General features: G+C 43.0%; 1 protein-coding gene across 2 annotated transcripts; it reads left to right on the top strand.

The window, feature by feature from the left end:
• Nucleotides 1-38: 38 nt before the first annotated feature.
• Tpmt (thiopurine S-methyltransferase) lies at nt 39-17970 on the top strand. 2 transcript variants are annotated; one of them, XM_040755936.1, is made up of 10 exons: nt 39-363; nt 954-1034; nt 2675-2855; nt 4045-4137; nt 8267-8399; nt 9068-9120; nt 10959-11033; nt 15553-15638; nt 16445-16489; nt 17742-17970. In XM_040755936.1, the coding sequence occupies exons 3-10, from the start codon at nt 2719-2721 to the stop codon at nt 17852-17854; spliced, it is 735 nt and encodes a 244-aa protein (XP_040611870.1). In that variant the 5' UTR covers nt 39-363; nt 954-1034; nt 2675-2718; the 3' UTR covers nt 17855-17970. The 2 variants fall into 2 exon arrangements, with proteins under 2 accessions (XP_040611870.1, XP_040611869.1); XM_040755935.1 differs by lacking the exon at nt 954-1034 and having other exon boundaries at nt 42-363.
• Nucleotides 17971-19940: the final 1970 nt, after the last annotated feature.

Below are 19940 nucleotides of genomic sequence, written 5' to 3'. Positions count from 1 at the left end.
CGCTCTAGGTGGAGCCCTTGCGCTGGGCGGGTGGATGGCGGAGAGGCTTTGGTTTGGGGGCGGGGCCTGGGTGCCTGGGACGGGGTCTTTGTGCCAGAGGCGGGATCGATACGACCTAGAAGGGGCCTGAGTGTCTTGGGCGTGGTCTGGCGTGCCCAGGCGTTGGCGCGTTCTGGCCGGGGTTCTCACCCCGGGCAGGGCCTATAGGACTGGAGCCCGGACGTCGTCTCCGGGGCGTGACCTGTTCATATTGGGCGGGGTCTTCGCCCCTGAGGCGGGGCCTGCGCGTCCTTGCAGAGCTCCGGGTTGTAGCAGACAGAAAGACTGGCTAGGGTCTGAGAAAGGCAGCTGGGCACAGCCGAGGTAAGTTGCCAGCCGGCGAGAAGGGCAGTGGTTTCGCTAAGATTCTATAAGTCTGTTTCAGTGTTCTTCAGAATGGGGTGTGTGAAAAGCATGGGTGACAGCTCCCCGCCTCCCGAAAAGGGGCTTCGGGAAGCGCCGCAAAACCTGGGAAGAGATCAGAATGCAAATGCTTCGAGTCCATTGTATTAAGTAGCCCCCGTGCTTAGTGGTGAGTTTCAGATAACACATGTCCAAGTATAAAATACTTCCCTGAGCCCTGTGGACTTTACTGAAGTTACTTCGTAGTTTAACAAAATTTGAAAGTAAAACTAAAGCAGAAGCCAGGCGTTATGGTGCAGGCCTGTAACCCAGCAGGAGAGAGCTGAGGCAGGAGGAACTCAGCGAGTTAGAGAGAGATCAATCAGCCTGGACTACATAGTGAGTTCCAGACAGACCCTCCTAAAGCAGAAGCGAGTGCTTTTTCAGGTGTGGAGGGCTTGGACCAATGAGCATACAGAAAGTGAATGTTTATGAGAGGAAACATTGTGGCTTCCTCTTTTCTCATCCTCGTACTTTGCACTTTGATTGTGTTCAGAATTTTATTTCTCCAGAAATGAACAGTGAACACCACATTGAGGCGCTGTAATTACAGCTAAGTGATTGCATTCGTGACCCTTTCAGTCCCAGATTCGGTGAGAGAGAGGGCTGGGCAGGGTAAAAATTACGCTTTATTCTATGTTCAGAAGAGCACTTCTTTCTGAGGGCAACTTTGGGTACCATAGTTTCTGATGGTAGAAAATAGAGACGGGAAAAGAGCAATTCTCTTGCTTTTTTTCTGTATCTACAGTAATCCCACACTTCCTGCTGACCTTTCACAATTCTGGGCTTTGCCCTCTGATATCAGGGCCTGGTAAAGGCCTTTTGTTAGTAATACTTGCTGTGAAGTGCATTTTTGTTCCCAGAGTTAATGGATGTCCTTTAATCCTAAACACAGAATCTAAATCATGCAACAAAAGGACATTTCCTTAAATTGCTGTTTTTGTGACATGCTTGCTGTTTCACAAATGAAAGCATTACATTCAAGTCATGTGATCACCAGTGATTTAAAGGACCGGGCAAAAATCTGGAAATTTTTTTACATTTCTTTTATTTACTTTATGTGAACTCATGTCTTACCTGTGTGCCTGCATACACACACACACACTTGCCTGCTAGGGGGATTGGAACCGGGGGTACAGACTCTCACGTGACACCATGTGGTTTCTGGGAATTGCACCTTTGCAAGAACAACAAGTGCTCTTAACCACTGAACCATCTCTCTAGTCCCTAGAATCGTGGTATTATAGTGTGCTTAATTGGAAGGGCGGGCATCTCCTCACATAGTCAATCTGCAACTGCAGGTACACAAAGTTCCTACCCCTTCGGTTCCTTCCTGACGCTCTATCAAATGCTAGGATTTTTTAGATGCAACAACCATATTAAAGGAAGGACATATAAGGGCCCAGAAATCGGAGGACTGCTGGTTAAAGACTTCACAGGTCCAACAAGCTGAATTCTGATCTAGCCAAGGAGCCAACCAATGGATGACTAGTGGCAGTTCAGAATCCCTGGACCTTCCTACTTTAACGATCCTACTCCCAGAAGTGGGAGAAGGACTGAAACCAGGGCATTGGTTGCTTGAATTTCTGGTTCAGAAAAGGCTAAAATCGCAGGCTCCTTTTGTTACCTTCTTACAGCAGGGTTTCTACTCCTCTTTACATCTGCAAGTTTGTAGGGTGGGGTACAGGTTGTTCCCTAAAGACATCTTTCCTGATATATAACAATGAAGTGTTCTTAGTCCTAGACTCACTGAAGTCTAATTTTTGGTATGGTTTATTGGGTGTTGAAAACTGGGTTTTGTTTTTGCTTGGCTGGTTTTGGTTTTTTGTTTGTTTGTTTGTTTTGATACAATGTCTCACTGTGTAGCCCTGACTGGCCTAGAACTTACTATGTAAACCAGGCTGGCCTTGAATACAGAGAGCCTCTTGCTTCTGCCTCCCTAGTGCTAGGATTAAAGATACATGCCACCATACCTCACTTGTTTGTTTTTGAGACAGGGTCCTGCTATATAGGTTGGCTGGCCTGGAATCCACTATATAGACCAAGCTGGCCTGGTATTTGCAACAACCCTCTTGCCTCTGTCTCCCAAGTATTGGGGGCATGTGACACCACTCCTGGCTTTGATGTTGATATATTTTTAAAAAGCTATTGCCAAAGGTAAAGGGGTTTTGTATAGTTCATCAATAGAGTCACAGTTCCTGAGTGACATGATGGCATATATTTTTCCATTTAGGCACTGGAGACAGCAGCCTCTGGGACAAAAATTGCCTACAAACTATGGATGATACAACTCCACTTGATGTGAAAGACCACTTTGACACTGAAGTACAGAAGAACCGAGTACTAAGCCTGGGAGAATGGCAAGATAAATGGGTGACCCGAAAAATCGGATTTCATCAGGAACAAGGACACCAGTGAGACATGTTTGGTCTCTGACAGAGAATGCTTTATCAGAAATGGACTGGGGGGGGGTGTGCCTCAGTTGGTAGAGAGCTCTCTTAGAATGCAAGAACCTCTTGGTTTGATCTGCAGCATGGAACACAATTGGGCATGGTGGTGTTTGCCTGTAATAGCTTTTGAGAAATTGGGGCAGGAGGATCACAAGTTGAAGCTACATATGTGAGCTTGAGGCCAGTGCTTGGCTCCATGAAAAGGAAAAGGAAAAGGAAAAAGAAAGAAACTGGCTTTAAAAGTAATATACAAATACACATTTTTTGGATTTATTTTCGCTGTAATCATTTCATGCTATGCAGCCTCTCAGAAATCAGAAAGCATCCATAGCACGTCATACAGTAATTAACAAATCACTTTTTCCTTTCATTGTATATGATATGACTGACGGATGGTGGCATCTTCGATTAATGAAATGTCTCTTCTTTTTAAAAACCACCCATGCTTTGGTTACGGTGCTTATACATGCAACAAATGCTAAAGCAACATGTAAGCTTGTGTCTCCCAATGTTCAAAAGCAAGGGTGAGGGCCAGCAAACTGGCTCAGCAGAGGAAGCCACTTGCCACCAATTCCAACACTCAGCATTCTGTCCCTAAGCACCACATGATGGAAAGTGAGAACTGACTCTTGGAAGTTGTTCTCTGACCTCCAGACCTGTACCATGACACAGATGTGTACACACACACTAAATTAATTAAAATTTAAAGAGTTAAGCTCATTGAAGAGGCCATTTAAAGAGGTCATTCTGTGAAGTACTGAAAATGTATACGTTCAGAGAGCACCTTCTTAGCATCACTTTTGAAACAACTAAAATAAGAGTTAAATGTGGTGAATAATACAGGCTTTTCCAAATGTATCACTCAAGGAAGCACAAGAAGTTACTTCCTATTCATGAAAACTCTGTGTTAGTCATATTTAATACTAAGTAGCTATGTAATGAAACAAGTTCCTTAGCTGGCCTGTTTCTTTAAGTGTAAACCAGAGGTTGTAATAAGTAACATTACATTGTTGTAACATTATGTTGTTGTTACATTGTTGGGAGCATTGAGATACTACATGAGAAGTTCTTAGTCTCATTGATGCTACTTCCCAGCTCCTTTGTATTGGGCTAGTTAAAACAAGCATTTGGAAACTTTTCTTTTTCTCCCCAGGCTATTAAAGAAGTATTTGGATACATTTCTTAAAGGCCAGAGTGGATTGAGAGTGTTATTCCCCCTGTGTGGAAAAGCAGTTGAGATGAAATGGTAAGCAGAGTAGTATTTGGGGTAAATATCTAACAAGATATATATAGGTTAAAAAAAAAAAGAAGAAACACACTCTCAGAATGAAGTGTGGCAGGACACACCCATAATAATAGTTGGGAGGTGGCAGCAGGAGGACCAGGAATTCAAGGCCAGACTTGGCTACATTCAAGTTCAAGGGCTGCTTAGCTAGGTGAGACCCTGTTTCAAAAACCCAGTCAAACAAACATACAAAGATCAACAACAAAATTCCATTCTCAAATTCAAGAGTGTCTTTATTTTTAGACAGAGTCTGTGATAGTTATTAAATTAAAGATACTATTTCCAAGCAAAAGGAGTGCAAACTGAGTCAGGCATGATCTTGTTTTTCTGCATTTTGTTTCCTAGGCCAAAAAAAAAAATAGTTTGGGGGCCTGAGGATTTAGTACAGTTAGGAGAGTACTTACCTAGCAGGCATGAGACCCTGTGTTCCATATCCGACATTGCTTAAAACAAGGGTGGTGGTACATACCTATGATGTTGGCAATTGGGTGAATTAATTTGTAACTAACAATAGGGAAACACTAGCCTCCTTTTTCATATCTCCTGGATCTTTGTATGGGATTTAATGTCTATAAGTAGCTTAGAAATTTCAATAACTATGGATGTTTGAAATGGAAGGCAACAGAAAAACACAAACTGTAATACAAGCTTTCAGCAGGGTAGTGTTTATAGTGCAGCTCAACTCTCCTTTCCTCCCACGAACAAATAGGACTTTTTGTTGTTGTGAGTCACTGTTATAAAAACCAGTGGTAGGAAGAGTAACTCTTGTAAGCAGTCCTCTACAAGAAGAATTCACTCTAGTTAGCAAGCCACCATTACTACACGGCTACCCTGAGTCACAACTCCAGAAATTGTTTTTTTGCACAAAACACTGTTGTCATGATAATGCACAGGCACAAATACATCCTCCAAGATGTGAATTTGCCTTAAAAATATAAATATTGGGAGCATCTATCTATCATTAGACTGGAAAGAACAAAAGATTGGTGGAAAAGTCTAGTAAATAGACTCACTTTAAAATCATCTTGCCTCCCCCCCATGTAAATACCAATGATTTACCCACAAAACATATGCATTTGATTCTATTCTCCAGTAGAGAGAGTAAAATTTTTGCAGTCCACACTGTCTCAACTTGTAGCTAAGAGCATATATTAAGTGGCTGTTAGGGGGCAAGACAAATGGCTTTGTGGTTAAGAGCACTCGCTGTTCTTTCAGAGAACTCATGTTGAATTCCCAGCATCCACATCAGGTGACTCACAACCACTAGTGACACCCTCTTCTGGCCTCTGTGGACACACGCACACACACACACACACACCATACATACAGAGACATACACATAAATAAAAAAATAACAAATAAAAATTTTAAATGGCTGTTATAACCTGAGATTCAAGTGTGGCCATGAAATTAGGAATTGTATTTCCTACTAGACAATGCTTTAATGGGATCTCACCAAAGAAGAGAGTGACTTTGCAAACTGCCTATGAGAAAACAGCTCTATGAGCAGAAATGGTAATTCTGTGACTGGAGCAGAGATTTTAAGCAACTTTATTGAAACTGTATAGCTAGCTAGCCTGGGGGGGGGTTATTGGATATTTTGGAGATCTCAATCCATTTGCAACAAAAAAAATTGAGGTTTGGGAATGTAATTCAGTGGGAGGATACTTGTCTAGCACCCACAGGCTTCATTCCCCAAATCTGCAAATAATAAAAATTGAAATAAAAGCTACTATAATTTCATGTAAGTTATCATATTAGAGAAATTTTCAGTCGTGTGACTGATCTATGTATGTATAGGCATTAGACATGAGCAGATGAACTAACTAGGAACAGGGCCAAAAAAACATTAAAATGAAATAGGAAAGTTATTTTATGGTATCACTTTTGCCCTATTTGTATTCTAGGAGATGCTGTATGTGTTGACTGGGAAATACAAATACATGCAGCCAGTTTGGATAACTCCTTTGCATATATTTTGTAACTTCAAAACCACATATGAAGAATGAAAGAAATAGCCTCTGTATGCTAGAGTACAATTCTCTGGGCAGTATGAAAGACACGTTATTAGTACATTTCATTTTAGAACTATAAATAGCCCATGCTCTGCCCACATTGGGAACATGCACTCTTTCGTGGATAATAGGCACAGTCCATCCTGTTCTTGTTTTGAAATGTGCCTTCTATTCTCATAATATATGAGAGAATGGTTGGAACACCATGTGACGTTCACCTTTAGTCACCTGCGGTTTCATCTGCACAAGCCATCAGCTAAACACCAATCTCTGCCACGGTTAGTTAAGCTGCTGTTCAAACAGTGCTCTGCTACCTCAGTTTACCCTGGGCCCAGCCTTTCCTCTGTACACTCGGTGTTAGAAACTTCCCATTCAGTTTCCCTCACCCCACCGCTTCACAGCAGTTCAAACAGAACATTTTCTGACACCCACCTTCTACCTCCGGGTCTCCATCAGAGGGCAGTGCCCCATTTTCCCATTTATGCAGTTGTGACACTGACAGGTGTGTGTGTGTGTGTAGTTATATGTGCAGATACACATGTGTGCAATCCAAAGTCCACACAAGGCATCTTCCTTTATTGATCTGCACTGTCTTTTTAAAGACGGGATCTCTCACTGAACTGGAGTCTGCTGACAGGCCCCAGGGATCCTCTTGTCTTTGCCTGTCAGCATTGCAGGTACAGGCTGCCATGCCCGACTCTCTCCATGGATGCTGGGGATCCGAACTCAGGTCCTCCTGCTTCTGTAGCAAGCACTTCACCCATTGAGCCCTTGCCTCATTCCTAGCTTTTGGTTTTGTAGTGTTTTTTAAAGACTTAAGTATCTGTTGGCTGGTGTGTACATCGGATCCCTGGGAGCCGGAGTTATAGGCCATTGTGAGTCACCTGATACAGGTGCTGGGAACTGAACTTGGGTCTTCTGCAAGGGCAGCAAGTGCTCTTAACCACTGTGTTATTTCTCCAGCCCCCTTTGTGGGTCTTTGAGACAGAGTCTCCTGTAGCTCAAACTAGTCTCAAACTCGTTATATGGCTGTGGCTGACCTTGAACTCCTGATCCTCTTGCCTCCATTTCCCAAGTGCTGGGATTACAAGCCTGTGCCCCCATGCCCAGCTCACAAAGGTTTTCATATTGTTTACTAAGCATCAGTTTCCCATCAGCCTTGTGATTTCTATGCATGGCTCTTCATAGCATAGTAACAGTTAGCTAGGCTTGTGTTGCATTATAGAAGAACTGACTAGTTTTTATGTAGTTTGATATAAATTCACTTCTTTGTCTCAATATTTGTGCACCTGCTATTGTTTTCTTTCTGAGTAAGATTTCTGCTACTGTTTAAGATCCTCAGAAATCTGTAACTATAGACCTTGTTAGGAAAAGTTACTATTTGCATATGATAATGATTCATTTTCCCAATCATGCTTATTGTTAATAAATGGAAATTATAGGTTTGTTACCAAAAATGCACAGATTACTTCAAGTTTGCATTCTAGTATGGCAACTACTAGTCACATGTGGCAATTTTTAAAAATTCATTTAAATGATATGCTTTCCAATTTTGAAACAGACTCTTGCTGTATAGTCCAGTGTGGCCTCAAATTTAAGATCTTCGGTCTTCTCAATAATGGAATTGGTGGTATAACATCATGCCAGATTTGCATATTTGAATATAAGCCAATTAAAAATTTAAAATCATTTCTATGGGACTGGCCACATCCTAGATGCATAGTAACCAGTGTGTCTAGTGGCTCTGTTTGGTACAGAACAGAGATGGGCATATCCATCATCACAGAGAATGGATCAGAGCCAGTGCTGATTTGGAGAACTGACAGGCATTTTCTCTGGTCAAACACATTCATAGGAATGCCTACAAAGCTGTGAATCCCTTCAAATTAAGGAAAAGATAGAGTTGTTTTCTTTTGTCATTTCCTTTCTTCTCATGATACATTTTTAACATAGGGCCTTAGGCATGGTGGGAATTCTGGTTACTGTTTCCAGCCAGAGGGGCTGTGTGTTTACTATGGTTTTTATCCAGTGCTGTATGTGAAGGAGAGCTGAAGTGTAACTGTGTTTTCCTGCAGGTTTGCAGAGCGGGGCCACACTGTAGTTGGTGTAGAGATCAGTGAAATTGGGATTCGGGAATTTTTCGCAGAGCAGAATCTTTCATATACAGAGGAACCGTTCAACGAAATTGCTGGCGCCAAAGTGTTTAAGGTTTGTATTGATTGTGGTAACTAATTATTCCCGTGCCTCACCAGAAAATGATGTTTTCCCCCCATGAGTACTTAAGATGTTAAACAAGTGTCAAATGGGTGTTCTTTACCACCAATTACATACATGTTATCTGCTTCAGTGAGCTACGGCTTCAGCGTACAGATGGCAGCTCAGCACTCAGAGGGTGGAGCCAGAAGGATCATGAGTTCAAGGCTAGGCTAGGCTACAGAGTGAGACTTTTGTCTCAAAACAAAAGATGATAGATAAGTAGTAAACATAAATGATAGAATTAGGGCTAAACATACAGATGATAGTTTAACACATATATGATAAATAACAGCTAAACTAATATTAGGAATAGATATATAGATAGTAGAATATATATATATGTATGTATATATGCATATGTCATGTTGCATATGAGAGTCAGTCCTCTCCTTCCTTCATGTAGGGCCAGGGATTAAACCCAGGTTGTCAGGCTTGGCTGCAGCCTTACCCTCTGAGCCGTCTGGCTGGCCCCCATCCAGGTTTTTAAAAGAAAACATGTTAAACTCCAATAAAGTTGTTATGCTTAGTGTGCGGTCTCTCTATCTCCTTGGCTTTGTCTCAACTCTGTTTTCCTTTCTTTGACCATTTAAAAATAAGTGTTTTATATTGTTTTGCTACAGAGTTCTTCAGGGAATATTTCACTGTACTGCTGCAGCATTTTTGATCTTCCCAGGTAAGACTGAGAACTCTGCCTGCACCATCACATGAGTGTGTGAGTGAGTATGAATGAGTGGGTGTGTGAGTGTGGGTGTGACTGAGTAAAAACCCTTTGCACCATTGTGTGAGTATGTGTGTTCGAGAGAGTGAATTAGTGTGTATATGTAAATGTGAGTGTGTGAGTGTGCGTGAAATCCTAAGTGGGGTGTGTGAGTATATGTGTAAATGTGTGTCAGCACATGCGTGTGTGAATGTTAGTGTGACTGAGTGCTCTATCTGCCCCATTTTGCATGTGAGTGTGTGCGAGTGTGAGTATATGTTTGGGTGTGTACAGCTGTGGCATATGAGTGGCATAAGGGGACAACCTTAGATGCCAGTCCTTGTCTACCACCTGTTTGAGACAGGATTTCATGGCCACTGTGAACTCCAGACTAGCCGGCCTCCACACTTGTGGGGATTCTCCTGGCTCCACCTCCGTCTCACCATATTACACGGTATTACAACTATGTCTTGCTTTTACATGGGTTCTAGCTGTCAGAACTCAGGTCCTTGTGCTTCTATGGTGAGTGCTTCACCCACTGAACCACCCATTTGTTCGTTTAAAAAGGGATGGTGGCACACGCCTGAACACAGTGCTTGAAACAGGCAGATCTCTGAGTTGGAGGCCAACCTGGTCTAGATAGCAAGTTCTAGGCCAGCCAGGGCTATATGATGAAATGCTGCCTTAAAAACAAGGGGGGATGATGTTCATGGTCCAGGAGGATGGCTCAGAGGGTAAAGATGCTTGTCATTCAAGCCTGATGACCTAAGTTCACTTCCCCAAACCCATGGTAGAAGGAAAGAACTAACTCTGACCTTCATATGCACACCTTAGAATACATGTGCTTGCATGTGCACGAACACACACACACACACAGAGTAACAATGAGGGTGGGCCTTGCTGGCAGTGCTGGGGTGTGGTGGGGGATCTGTTCGCCACTCCTGTCCACTTCCGTAGCAATGAGAATTATTGTTCTGCAGTTGTTCTTACCAAAGCCCCATCTTTCCACTTCATAGGGATAGATCCCAAACTTTCAAACTCATTATGACAATCTGCAGCAATTTAAAGGCAGGGAGAGGAAAACTGAGTCTTCCACCTGGCACCTGAGCCTGTAACCAAATGAGTTACAAAGTGTAGGAGGCAATATAGTAACTGACAGAGCCTGATGCCTGAGCAAGGGGCAGGGGACAGAGCTGTCACTCACTGCCTGTTGCGGGATATTTGTACACTGTGTGAAGATGTATTGCACTGATAGGTGTAATAAAAAGCTAAATGGCCAATAGCTAGGCAGGAGAGTATAGGCGGGACTTCCAGGCAGAGAGAGAACTCTGGGAAGAAGAAAGGCAGAGTCGCCAGCGAGACCCAGAGAGGAAACAGTAGGTGCAAGATAGAAGAGAGCTAACACCCTGTGGCAGAATGTAAATTAAGGTAAATGAGTTAATATAAGTTGTAGGAGCTAGTTGAGACAAGCCTAAGCTAAAGACCGAGATTTCATAATAAATAATAAGTTTCTATGTCATTATTTGTGAGGTGGTAGCCGATGAAAAAGCTTGCTACAACTACCCTCTGCCCTCTCTCCTTTTCCCAAGTCACAGAAAAACAAGGAGGTTGCTGCAGGAGTTAGGAAGTGGACAGTCCCCACACTGGGTCAGTACATCCCTCTAAAGTCTATAAAGGAAAGTCAACATGAGACCCTGATACCTTGATGATGGGTGAGGTCCCAACATGTCCCCTGGGGAACACTAGATATCTTGTTTGAGATTTAATCTTTCTTCAGACAAAATGTAACAGCCTTTCCCCTCTCTCTTGAGCAGAGCGAATATTGGCAAGTTTGACAGGATTTGGGATAGAGGATCATTAGTGGCTATCAACCCAGGTGACCGTGAGCGGTAAGTTGGTTTCTTCAGTTGCTTTGGTTTTCTTTGTGCTTAGCTGGGTTTGAGGAAAGCTGAAGTGTGTATGATGCCAGTGGTTTGGCCACTTTGCAAGCTCTGCTGCCTTGACCCAAGTACTGTGATTCTCCAAGCCCCAGGTCACTCCTCTGCAACCTTAGATGACCTCTGCTAGCACCATCACTGTTGCTGACAGCTGTGGGATTCTTGTCCTGGCATTGTTTGGAATATTCGGTGTGTGCTAACACATTTAACTAGTCTGACAGCCCTATGACAGAGATGCTGTCTTGATTCCAGTTTGCACATGAGAAATGTAAGGTCAAAGAGCTGTGTCCCAAGTTAGACAGCTGGCACATGGCATTTGAAATTCTAACCTGCTGAGTTTGCTCAGAGCTCCACATCACATGACCTCAAGGAGCTGTGGGAATTGGAAGAAAAGAAATATGTCAGCCAGGTGTGGCAGCACACAGCTGTAATCCCAGCACTCGGGAGTCTGAGGCAAACCTGGGCCATAATGAGACCACCAGACTCTGTCTCCTAAATAAAAGAACAATGAAATCTGTGAGAAATGTGTTATTAACTCCAATGAACTATAAAATGCTGACTGTTGCCAGGCATTGGAGGCACATGCCTTTAATCCCAGCACTGGGGAGGCAGAGGCAGGTGGATCTCTGTGAGTCTGAGGCCAGGCTGGTCTACAGAGTGAGTTCCAGGACAGACTCCAAAACAATACAGAGAAACCCTGTCTCGAAAAACCAAAACAAACAAACAAGACACCAAAAAACCGACTGTTGTTACAAACGCACTTGTTGATACTTTGGGTGATCGTGTTTATACCTAGCCTTACAAGAAAGTAAAATTAAGAAAGCATGTGAGGTAAGTACAATCCCATTTTCTTGTGTAAATAATTCCACAAATGTGTCTCCTTGGATTTGGCAGGTTAGATACTGAATTACTCATTACACAGAGGCAGACTCTTCATACATGGCCAAAAAGTTCAAACTCCATGTCAGCAACACATTTAAAAAGACAAATCAGTTGCTTCATATGCAAGACTATTGCCAAACCTAATCTTTGAAAACCATAACATTCCACACCAGATGTATACATATTTTCTTTCCTTCACTGATAATTTCTCTCTCTCCTCTCCTCTCCCTCTCATTTTTCCTACCCCACCCTGCACCCTCATCTGGGTTTGTCTCTGCAACGCTTGTTCCTAAATGATCAGTTGAGTTCTGTTCCTTGCATTCAGCTTCCCAATAGCTATTTATTATGTTCCCGTTGGATCTTTAGATGTAAGCTACGTGCAGCGCTGGGAAGGTGGGCATGGCTTTTGCCATGACGGTTCTGTCACTCAGCTCTTCCAGGCATCCACATCACATTTCCAGCGCATGCTCTGCATTTCCCCATAGTGTTTGCCCTTCATCCGCTCGAGGCATTGCCTCAAACGCCTGCACCTTCATAACACACTGTATTTGTGGAGCACACTCAGTGCTCTATAAAAATCTACAGGCTGTCAGGGAGAGAGCAGGATGTTGAGTTGAGACCCAAGGGGAAGCAGGCCCACTGGGCTCCGCTGTTCCATCAGTATAGGAGTTGATTCACATTTAGTGCAGGTAAGGCCTCTGTGATCATTGTGACCAAAGGAAGAAAGTCAAGCTGTATATCAGGCAAGACAAACGCACCATCTCCTGCCTCTGCTCCCCTGTCCTTGCGGCATCACATCCTCCGTCCTTAGCTTCGAAGGACACCCTAGTTGACTCTGACACCCTTGCTCATGGCTAACAAGGCAAGTGACACCCAAGGGGAAGCTTCCACGGAAAATGAAGCTTTAGCTTGGCCAGAGAGTCATGATCCTCCCTGTTCTCCTGTTCTGCCTCTTCCTGCCCCGCCTCCCTCTCTGCATGTGTGTGTCTGTGGTCACAGGGTAAACACACTCACGAGCATGTTGGATATTGTTATCAGAAGTAATTTCTTTGAGATTTTAACTTATTTTGTATTTATGTGGATGTGCATGCACACGTGTATATGTGTGTGCAGACATGGTGGGCTGCCATCAAGGTCGGAAGAAGGCATGAGATACCCTGTTGCTGAAGATGCAGGCGGTTGTGAGCCAACCAATGTGAGCAGTCTGTGCTCTCACTGAGCTGTCTCTCCGGCCTTGCCCTCTGGATTTTTTTTTTTTTGAGTTTGATTGAAAGTTCACATTCCAAGGGAATTGGTGGCTGCCAGTTCCAGGAGACATGGCTGAGCCACTCTGGTGGATCACCATCCTAGGGACAAGTTTCTTCGCACCACTCTTAAGAACAAGAGTCACACGAGCTGTGGTGGCTCACATCTGTAATCCTAGCACTTGAGAGGCTCAGGGAGAAGGATTGCTTTCAATCTGATGCCAGCATAAAACTACATGGTGAGTTCCTGGCCAGTCTGGACTACAGGCTACATTGGGGGTGGGGGTGTCAAAAAGTCAATAAGTGAAGGATTCTGCTCAAAAGATTACTTTATTCTTTCTTTTTCTTTTATTTTTTTTAATTTTGAAGATAGAGTCTCAAGATGAAACAAAGGCTATCCTCAAACTCATATGTAGCCCAGGCTGACCTGGAATTTCAGGTGCTCCTGCCTCAGCCTCCCAGCTGCTAAGATTGTGGGTGTGTACCACCCATAGCATGCTTCTGTCATTTCTCTTCCCACACATCTGAGTCACTGACAGCACTCCGCATCACTCAACACAGATACTGCAGCTTTCACTATAGCAACCACGGTCAGTCCCTCTCTCTACTTACTTGGTGTGCAAGTACAGCCATCAGGTGGGTCACTTCCTGATCAGTCTTAGTGTTTTATCATAGTCACACCCACTTCTGAACCAACATGGCTGGAAAGCTGTGTCACTCACTCTTTGGGGCGCCCACTAACGGGTCATCCACAGCACTGGTGGTTAATGCCGTATTTATAGAACTTTGTCTGTCACCCCAAACTTACCTGCACACTAGTCTCACCTCTGTCAAACCAGATGAAAGGGATTCTGCTGTCCCTTCTCACATGTGTGCCTTTAGGGATGTCCTTGTCACACAGGATACTTAACTGTCAGCATCCCAGCCCAACAGCAGACCTACCGAGTCAGTCTGTGGGCAGAGCTCAAGCATCTTTGCTTCTAACATGTGTCTTGGTGCTTCTGATACCCAACCTGCCCTGGGAGCCCCGGCCCCTGAGCACACAGTAGACTAGTGATCCTTCAGGAAGCATTCCGACAAGGTCAACCAGACCCCTTAGGACCCCATCAGCCTCTGTCTGTCCTGTGGTGTCTTCATGTCTGACCTACCCTGGGAGAAGGCTTCAACTTCATTCTTCTCTTTACTGTTTCCCAGCTTTGGGTGGGGAGCCAGAGGACATAATTTATTCCATGCATTTCTTGCTTTTAAATAAGAGCCCCTGGAGGCTGGAGATGTAGCTGAATTCGGAGCACATACTGCTCTTCTAGAGGACCTAAGCTCACCTCCCAGCACCCATGTCAGGAGTTTCACAATTGCCCATAACTCCAACTCCAGGGGGATCAGAGCCTCTGGCCACTCTGGACACCAGCACTCATGTACACATACACCCTTTCCCAAACACACAGACATACAATTGTACATAATTAAAATAACAAATTTCTAAAAGAAGAACCCCTGCATAGCTGCATGTATGCGGTGGTGCACAGACATCCATGCAGATAAAACACCCACACACATCAGAAATAATAAAAAACATTCACAAAAGCCCATGTTCCCACCCTTAGCATGCCATAAACATATGTGGTGTTGCATGCCTATAATCCCAGCACTTAGGAAGTGGAGGCAGGAGGATCAGAAAGTCAAGGTCAACCTCGGCTACACAGTGAATGCAGTGGAACACAAGAACCAGATCATCTTATTTACTGTTCTGCTGCTGTGACAAGACACCATGAGTGAGGCAGCTTACAAAAGAAAGCATTCAATTGGGGGCTTGCTTACAGTTTCAGAGGCTGAGTCTATGACCATCATGGTAAGGAACTTGGCAGCAGGTAGACAGGCATAGCACTGGAGCAGTAGCTGAGAGCTCACAGCTCACATCCTGATCTGCATCTGCAGAAGGGGGGGGAAGAGAGAGAGAGAGAGAGAGAGAGAGAGAGAGAGAGAGAGAGAGAGAGAGAGAGAGAGAGAGAGAGAGAGAGAGAGAGAGAGAGAGAGAGAGGGAGAGAGAGAGAGACTGAACCTACCTGTGCCTGGAATGGACTTTTGAAACCTCAAAGCCCATCCACAGTGACACAGCTCCTCGACAAGGCCACACCTCCTAATGCTTCCCAAATAATTCCACCAACTGGGGACCAGTCTTCAAATCTGTGAGTCCATGGGGGGCATTCTCATTCAAACCACCACACAGACTTATATGGGTACTAGAAGAGTTTCACTGCAGATAGTAATATATAGTAAATGCTGGCTTCCTTCATTGCCTCTGTCTGTATAAGAGAAATGAAACATACTTTTTGTGTTCTTTCTAGCTATGCAGATATAATACTCTCCCTACTGACAGAAGAGTTTCATTACCTTGTGGCTATCCTTTCTTATGATCCAACAAAACATGCAGGTAACATGTGTTTTTTGTTTTGTTTGTTTGTTTGCCTACTTTCCTGATTTAATTCTATGTACGTGTGAGGATTATTTTTCCCCTGTCTTATCTCATAGGATGTGCACTGCTTATATGCATGAAGATAATTCTGGGCTAATGAGAACAGCAGACCTTTGTGCTCTTACATACATTTTCTTATTCCTTTCCTGCTTTGGTCATCAGTCATAGTTCCAACTGTAGGAAGGGAAATGGATGACCTTATGTGAAGAGGTGTCCTGAGAGCCCTAGAGTAGGAGGAAGAAATGTGGTTGCCCTGCAATGGGCATTGTGTGGCTAGAAGATGAAGGACACCCCAGAGGAACCTGTCAATGGGCTCCACTCTGATCTCTGATATGAGATATTCTAAAGTAAGGCTGGGGGGCCAGGGATGTAGCTCAGTTGGTACAGTTCTTGCCTAGCATGCAGAAAGACTCTGGGTTGATCCCTAGCTCTTTGTAAACCATATATGGCAGTGCATGCCTATAATCTCAGTACTTGGGGGAGAGATAGAAGCAGGGGGTCCCTAGTTCAAGGTCATCCTTAGCTATATAGTTAGTTTGAGGCCAGCCTGAACTACTTAAGACCGTATCTTTAACACACACACACACACACACACACGAAAGGCATGCTATATATTTACCTCTCTGAATTCCTGAGTAGTCTATATAATAAGTATCCATAACATCACCAAAATTAAGCTGAGAGGTGAACCCCAAGAATTTGTTTGCTTTCTCAATTAGAGTTGGAACCATAAACTATTCTTCACCACACTTCTTTTTTCTTAGGCCCACCATTTTATGTTCCAGATACTGAACTTAAAAGGTTATTTGGTAAGTTAACATTCCTTTTTGATATTCGCACGCGCGCGCGTGTGTGTGTGTGTGTGTGTGTGTGTGTGTGTGTGTGTGTGTGTGTGTGGTGTGTTTGAGACAGGGTTTCTGTGTAGCCCTGCCTGTCCTAGAACTCACACTGTAGACCAGGTTGGCCTTGAACTCATAGAGCTCCACCTGCCTCTTCCTCCTGAGTGCTGGGATTAAAGGCATGGTGCACTCTTTTAAAAAAAGAGATGTATTTTTATTATTTTAATTATATATGTATGTATATGTGTCTGTATGGGTATGTGCACATGTATCTAGAGGCCAGAGGCAACAGAGCTCCAAGAATCAGAGGAATAGGCAGTTGTGAGCAAACTGGGGTCTTCTGCCAGAGAGGTAAGCTCTTTAACTGCTGAGCTGTCTCCCAGCCCAATTATGTTCTTTTAAAATAAAGTCAGTAAATCAAGCATGATGGACACAACTGTAATCCCAGATCTCAGGAGCTGAATCAAGAGAAAAGAAAGTTCCAGGCCAATCTGAGTCTGGACCAAAGAGAAAAGCCTGTCTGAAAAATAGAATTAAATAAAAATAAACCAAGAAAGAAAACAGTTAACTGTTCAGCTGCTAGTGAACTATTAGTACATGCAATTAAAGTATATGTAATGTAAAAAGTAGAGACCATGTTATGGAAGACTTTTATCCTAGAAAAGGGACTAGTTTCCACAGTGTGCCTTTTTATCCTGTGCTTTATAATAAAGGCACCACCTGTAGTCCTAATATTTGGGAGACGGGTTGGAAGATCAGAAGTTCAAGGTCATCCTTCACTACATAATGAATTGAAGGCCAGCTTAGTTTGCATGAGATCCAAATCTTAGAAAGCAGGAGGGGGAGCACTGGGAACATAACACAGTCTGTGAAGTGCCTGACATGCAAGTACGGAGCAGCCACATCAAAGCCAGACCTAGTTGCTCATGACTGTGACCCCAGCAGCTGCGGTGGAGGGGGCACAGGCAGATTCCAGAGCTGGCCCATTACAAGCTCTGGGATTAGTGAGAGATCCTGTCTAAAAGATAAATTAGAGAGTTGTAACATGAAAAATAATGTATCACCACAGAGCGTGATACAGAAGATGCCAACTATTAGCGCCCCCCTCCTAAACACACACACACACACAATGAAGATTTTTAGCCACAGAATCCTTAAGAGCATTTCTAGGGCAACCCAGAAGTCCTTCACAATGTTCTAACTTGTTACTTTCTTACTTCAGGTACAAAGTGCAGCATCCGCTGCCTTGAAGAGGTTGACGTTTTTGAAGAAAGACATAAAGCCTGGGGGATTGACTCCATTTTGGAGAAATTGTATCTCCTTACAGAAAAGTAAAAAAGTGCTGCTGCTGCTGCTGCTGCTGGCGGTGGTGGCGGTGGTGGCGGTGCGCATGCCTTTAATCCCTGCACTTGGGAGGGAGGGGCAGGTGGAACTCTGTGAGTGTGAGGCCAGCCTGATGTACACAGCAAGTTCCAGGGCTACACAGAGAAAATCTGTCTTGGAAAAACCAGACAAAACAAAAACAGTCAATTCCTGTGTGGGTTTTTTAAAAATTAAAAATTATGTTAAGGCTTGAAAACATAATCATTTGAATTTTTTCTTATACAACATACTTACCTTTGCTCATAACTTTTTAAACGAAATCACACATTAAAATGTTGCAAGTCAATCCTTTGAAGAATGTGTGATTGGTAGCCAAACATTAAATATCGTGTGTCTTTTTCATAGTCAGCATGAATTTCTCCTATAACTAAAAAACAAAAATGTAATGCTTGTTACTTTATACAACAAATAACAAAAAATAGTATGTATGAGAATTAGAATCACTGAGGAATTGTAAGATTTTAATAGAGTTAGGGGCAGTCTAAATTATTTTTAATTATACTTTACTATAAATCTTAATCTACTTAGGTGCTGGGACCCCATCTTTACTTATTTTTTCTCTTGTATAATTTTATATTTAGCAGAATTAAGAAACAAAAAATTTTAAACCAATCTATATGGAAAAAGTTTTTTCTGCAAACTGTAAGAATAAAACCTGTAAGAAATATTTTTTTCTGAGTATGGCAAATTTTTTTTTGTTTCTTTTAATTTAGTTTTACTTAGATGAGTGGTTCAAGGCTGTTTTTTGTGAAAGCTTAGGCTCAGAATTTGTTAGCTCTTATAACAATCACATTTTGCTTAATCAGATGTCAATCTGTAACTCCACACGTCCTAACATCTAAAGTGGTTTATATTTTTAACTCATGTTAATACAGTAATGTGTATTTTTAAAAATAGGTTACTGTGTATATATGGGAATATTTGTGCATGTACTAAGGTAATGGCTGTTATTAGGAACACCATTAATATTGATGAAAGCTGTATATGTTCTCCATGGAGATTATCTTTTAACAGTTAAACTTGGGGCTAGAGAGAAGGCTCAGTGGTTACGAGCACTTGTTGCTCTTCCAAGGACAGGGGTTTGGTTCCCAGCACTCATGTGGGGGTTCACTGCTGTCTATAACTACCTCCAGGGGACACAACACTTTCTTCTGTCCATGGTGGGCACCAGCTGTGCATGTAGTGCAATATATACATTCAGGCAAAATACTCATCACATAGAAAGTATATTTTAAAGACTTAACTTTGTGTGAACTCCTTTAATGTTCAATGTTGACTTAATGTCCTCTCCAACAGCTGTCCTTGGGTATCTTCTGCCACTGACCTATTCAAGTATCCTGTTCAGACTTGCTTTTCTGACACCTGCCTCAGTATACAGAGTGAACTTCTAGAGGCCATGAGCATCTGACCTCACCTTTGTATCCAGCTGAACGGACAGTATTGGACCACTGACCTGAGCCAATCCAATTCTCTTTAGAGTTTTCTTTTAAAGCTCAAATCTGGAAAGACAAGTTAGCTGCTCAGGGGGCAAAAACGAATGGGCATAGCAGGATCTCTCAAGTTGCCATGGCTACCACAGAGATGAGAAGTGGAGACACAAACAGTAGAGGAGCCACCAGTGTTCTGGTCTCCCAATTTACCCTTCCAGAAGCCCTGATACCCAGCCTGAGGAAGAGAGTCTCATGTTGTATGATAGACTTCCCTGCTCATGCAGTAGCTAGAATTGTTTCCATAGCTCAAACCCAGAAAGTCTTACATGATACAAGTGAGATAACTTTATGTCATCAATCTTTAGTGTAAAATATGTCCTCACTGGGGGTGTCCTGAATTTAAAAGCCTTGAGATTTAAAACACACTCCATATACATTGTTACCGGGGCTGAATTATTCTTAGGATTTTCCAAAAATGCCTTTTTTTGTTTGCTTGCTTTGTTTTTTATTAACAAGGAGAGCAGCACATCTTCACGGTGTACAGAAGTCTTATTCCACATCAAGGAAAGAGCACAGAAAGGAATGCAACCACACCTTACACTGACTGA

This window comes from Mesocricetus auratus, unplaced genomic scaffold, assembly GCF_017639785.1.
Source record: "Mesocricetus auratus isolate SY011 unplaced genomic scaffold, BCM_Maur_2.0 Super-Scaffold_100013, whole genome shotgun sequence".
Taxonomy (NCBI): domain Eukaryota; kingdom Metazoa; phylum Chordata; class Mammalia; order Rodentia; family Cricetidae; genus Mesocricetus; species Mesocricetus auratus.
Note: the sequence above shows the minus strand (reverse complement) of the source record. Positions and strands in the feature narration are given on the sequence as shown.

Coding starts and splice junctions, on each gene's coding strand:
- Tpmt (XM_040755936.1), top strand. CDS start 2,719: ATGGATGATACAACTCCACTTGATGTGAAAGACCACTTTGACACTGAA. Junction 8,400..9,067: donor CTGGCGCCAAAGTGTTTAAG/GTTTGTATTGAT, acceptor GTTTTGCTACAG/AGTTCTTCAGGGAATATTTC. Junction 15,639..16,444: donor TGATCCAACAAAACATGCAG/GTAACATGTGTT, acceptor CTTTTTTCTTAG/GCCCACCATTTTATGTTCCA.